The sequence below is a fragment of the Cebus imitator genome, unplaced genomic scaffold (assembly GCF_001604975.1).
Source record: "Cebus imitator isolate Cc_AM_T3 unplaced genomic scaffold, Cebus_imitator-1.0 Scaffold444, whole genome shotgun sequence".
Taxonomy (NCBI): Eukaryota; Metazoa; Chordata; class Mammalia; order Primates; family Cebidae; genus Cebus; species Cebus imitator.
The window spans coordinates 3,337,236-3,341,448 of record NW_016107759.1 but is presented as its reverse complement, the minus strand read 5'-3'; the positions used below and the strand labels follow the sequence as shown (position 1 = coordinate 3,341,448).

The window sequence follows — 4,213 nt, the reverse complement described above, 5'->3', positions numbered from 1 at the left end:
TTGGCTTGACCCTTTACCACATGGCAGTCCCAGGCAGGAGCCTGCCAGGCTCTCACCTGCCTCTGCCTGTCTGCTGCCTCCTTTGTCAGAATCTTCCTGACCAACCCAGTAAGTCCATGAGAAAGCAGGTCCTGTGACAAAGGCAGAGGGGAAGACAGATCAACACTGAGGGTCTAGACAGAGGCTTTCAATGAAGACTCATACACATATATGTTTCTTGAAGATATTTATTCCGATCCAATCATATTTTCATGGGAAAGACACTATCCCTAATTTGCCCCTAGGATCCACATTTTCAGTTTCCCAGGGAATCTCTCTTTCCTGGAACCCTCTTGTTCCTCTGGAGTCAGGAACAAGACTCCAGAGCTGTTTATTTTTCTCACACGGGGCAGGGCTGGGGGGTGGAATCTCCTTCTCCACAAAGGGTAATCAGACATCTACTTCCTCTGCCAGTTCCTGGGCTGACCTGCAAATTCCACCTTATTATTGCCCTTGGGTCTCTGGTTCCTTTTTGTCTGAGGTCACATTTACATGTGTGATCTGCCGATGGGCAGATCCTGTTAGGCCATCGTGGGACACATGGTGGCTTGATCTGGATTGCCCATCGCTTTCCAACTGGGGCCATCACGACAGCTGCAACTCACAACCAATCTTTTGTTGACCAAGAGCTGATTTCCCAGGGGACTTGGCCCCTCTTCTTTGGTCTCAGTGGCCCCTATTGAACGTCCCGAGTGAGGAAGAAGTGTCAAAAACATCACATGAATTCCCAAAGTTGTTAAGGTAAACTGGACAGTCAGGCACTCAAATCACACATTGGCTAAAAACACCAAGAGGGTAGGAGCACCCTGGGGCAGAATGGACTTAGAGAATTCCACCCTGAGGTCACCTCAGAGACCTGCCGTCTTTTCTCGTACAGACAGAACTCCTTTTCAGTTTTATGCCGATCCTCTGGTGCGTCTGCACCTCCCTCACAGAAAGCCCTCATTACCTGAAGAATGCAGAGGTCATTTGGTCAGCTGGGCAGGGAATACCAGCTCTTGCCAACAGGCTCCTCTGAATATGCCACCTCACCTGGGGCAAAGAGAAACTCCACTTTTAACTAACCTGTGTGAGTTCTCTGATGACTCATAAGACGGGAACTCCGAGAGAAGCTTTCTCCACATTCAGAACATTTATAGGGTCTCTCTCCTGTATGCGTTCTCAAGTGGCGAATCCGATTGGAGCTGTGGGAGAAACTGTCTCCACATTCATGACAGGTATAGGGTTTTTCTCCTGTATGGATTCTCTGGTGCCTGATTAAGTTGGATCTATGAGAGAAGTTTTCCCCACAAAGGGTACATTTATATGGTTTCTCTCCTGTATGTGTTCTCTGATGTCTGGTGAGGTGCATGCCCTGCCGGAAGCTTTTCCCACAAGTCAAACATTCAAAGAGCTTCTTCTCTGCCTTGCGGGCTCCATGGTTTGTAAGAAAGGAGGTGCTGTCACTCACGGCTTCCCCACACTCAGAGAAGGGGTAAAGTCTCTCTTTCTCATGAGTTCTTTCATGAATGACGAGGTGCGAACTCCGAGAAAAACTCTTCCCACACTCGTGACACTTATAAGGTCGTTCTCCAGTGTGAATTCTCTGGTGCCGAAGGAGGTTGGAACTGTGAGCAAAGATCTCCCCACACTCAGGACACTTGTAAGGTTTCTCCCCTGTGTGTGTTCTCTGGTGCCTGTGGAGGTTGGAGTTGCAGGAGAAACATTTTCCACATATGTTACACTGATAGGGCTTCTCACCCGTGTGGGTGCGCTGGTGGCGAGTCAGATGGGTGTTCTGACTAAAGCACTTCCCACATTCGAGGCACTTGTGGGCCTCCTCTCCCAGGTGTGCTCTGTGTAGTGACAGGAAACGTGGGTTCCCACCAAAGATTTCACTGCAGTCCACACCCAGACACAGTCTTTCAGCTGCATGGATTCTCTGGTGCCTAATTAGGTTTGAGTTGTTAGAAAAATTTTTGCCACATAAGGGACATAAATGGAGTTTTTTTGGCTGCAGTTCCTTCGGTCGCCCCAGTTCTCTGCTACTTGAGGCTCCTGCAGAAGACTGCTCCATTCCACCCTCTGGGGGAGGTGCCCAATCCCCTTGTGGCCGGTCATGAGGTCTTCCCAGCTCAGTACTCCAGGGCACCTCCCCTCGGACCTGGTCAGGAAGCAGCACCTGTGGGTGGGTGTTCTCAGGGGACACAGATGGAACACCTTCTTCCAGGTTCTCAAATTTCTCTTCTCCTAGTAGAGAGAGAAAGCAAACCCCTATATTATTTCTGTGCTGGAGAAAAGAAAATCCCACTGGTCTGCTACTGCCTGTTAGGTCAGCATCCCAGGACTGCTTCTACCTCAGTCTCCCAACCTCTCCCTAAAGGTAAAGCACTCTGGAGAAGCATCGGGATAAAGGGTGGGGCCACTGGTCTAGGAATCAGATCTGAGACCAGTCTTGGAATTTTCCTTTCCAGCTGAGCCTCTCACTTCTGCCCTTCAGGAATGGGTGGGGTGCAGCAGGGCTATGAATGGGGGGAGGGGGACAAGTGAGCTCAAGAGTAAAGGCCTCCTTGAAGTCTGCACCCTGGGTTCCTCACTTGCCTCACTGAGATGGAGAATGGCAGGGGTACCTCTCTGGCAGCTGTGGTGGGATGGCCCTGCACCCAAATCCTCAAACGTCTTGCTCTTAACTGCAAAAGCCTTGCTGGGGAGGCCACTCGTCTTCATTCCTTACCTGGAACTGGGCCTCTGGGGTTCAGGCCCTCCTTGCAGCTCTGGACACTGGGATCCCACAGCTTTCCTCCTTGTCCCACCTGGGTGCTTGGGACTTCCTGACTGGGAATGTGAGACTCTGTTCACAATGAAAGAAACAGATTTCTGTATTGTCACTTTCCTCTACTAGGCTAGGGAAACAAAGAGAGTCTTATTTTCTGCCCTCAGTGGGTAGATACAGAATGCTCCATAAATCTGACAGCAGTTACGTAGAAAATACACAAAACTGTTGCCAGTGGATACCTCTAGAGAAAGAAATTAGGAGAGGGAGACTATTGTTTTGAGACAGAGTCTCACTCTTGCACAGGCTGGAGGGGAGTGGTACCATCTTGGCTCACTGCAACCTCTGCCTCCCAGGTTCAAGTGATTCTCCTGCCTGAGCCTCCCCAGTAGCTAGGATTACAGGCATGCACCACTACACCCAGATAATGTTTTTATTTTTAGTAGAGATGTGGTTTTACTATGTTGGCTAGGTTGGTCTCGAACTCCTGTCTTCAAATGATCTGCCTGCCTTGGCCTCCCAAAGTGCTGGGATTATAGGCATGAGCCACTGCGCCCAGCCATTTTTTTTTTTTTAACGTATTCATGGTACTAAGAATGCTTTTTTGCAATAAGAATGTACACTACTGTAATTAAAACAACTATAAAATGTACATGGTCAGTTCCCTGAACAATCCATTTGATATCATAAAAGAGCCTTGTCTCTACATATAAATATGAAAGAGAACTAAATTTGGGCAACTGCAGAGGAAGAAAATATAACATGACAGACAATCAGAAAAGGACCCAGGGCTCTAAGAGGACCATGAGATTAAAACCCACAAGCGTCATTTCTGTGCTGTGCCAAAAAGAAAAACAAAAACCTCCTCCTCCAACAGACATGGACTCCAACAGAAGTAAAATTCCAACAAGCTATAATCTGATCTTCTCTTCCAATTAAGCATTTCTCACTAAAAGGGCCATGTTGAACTTTAGACATCACAGCAGTGAAAAGTACTTTGGAAGCTGGTACAGTGGCCTGCAGGCTGAGGCAGGATGACTGCTTGAGCCCAGAAGTTCGAGAGCAGCCTCAGCAACAGAGTGAGACTCATCACTTTAAAAAAAAAAAAAAAAAAAAAAAAAAAAAAGAGGCAGAGCTTGGTGGCTCACACCTGTAATCCCAGCACTTTGGGAGGCCAAGGTGGGCGGATCATGAGGTCATAACGTCAGGACTTCCAGACCAGAATGACCAACATGGTGAAACCACATCTCTACTAAAAATACAAAAATTAGCTGGGCATCGTGGTGTGTGTCTGTAATCCCAGCTACTCAGGAGGCTGAAGCAGGAGAATCTCTTGAATCCGGGAGGCGGAGGATGCAGTGAGTCAAGATCATGCCACTGCATTCCAGCCTGGGTGAGAGAGCAAGACTCTGTCTCAAAAAA

At 48.3% G+C, this 4,213-nt stretch overlaps 1 protein-coding gene across 3 annotated transcripts in view; it reads right to left on the bottom strand.

Moving 5' to 3' along the window:
- Positions 1-209: 209 nt before the first annotated feature.
- The window catches only part of ZNF263 (zinc finger protein 263), an 8,543-nt gene continuing 4,539 nt past the window's right edge, over positions 210-4,213 (bottom strand). For all 3 annotated transcript variants that reach the window (XM_017511153.2, XM_037732312.1, XM_017511154.2), the window contains 2 exons: positions 2,753-2,869; positions 210-2,268 (listed from right to left, as the gene is read on the bottom strand). In XM_017511153.2, coding sequence (XP_017366642.1) covers positions 1,100-2,268; positions 2,753-2,869 — 1,286 coding nt within the window. In that variant the 3' untranslated portion in view covers positions 210-1,099. The remainder of the gene's footprint in view (positions 2,269-2,752; positions 2,870-4,213) is intronic.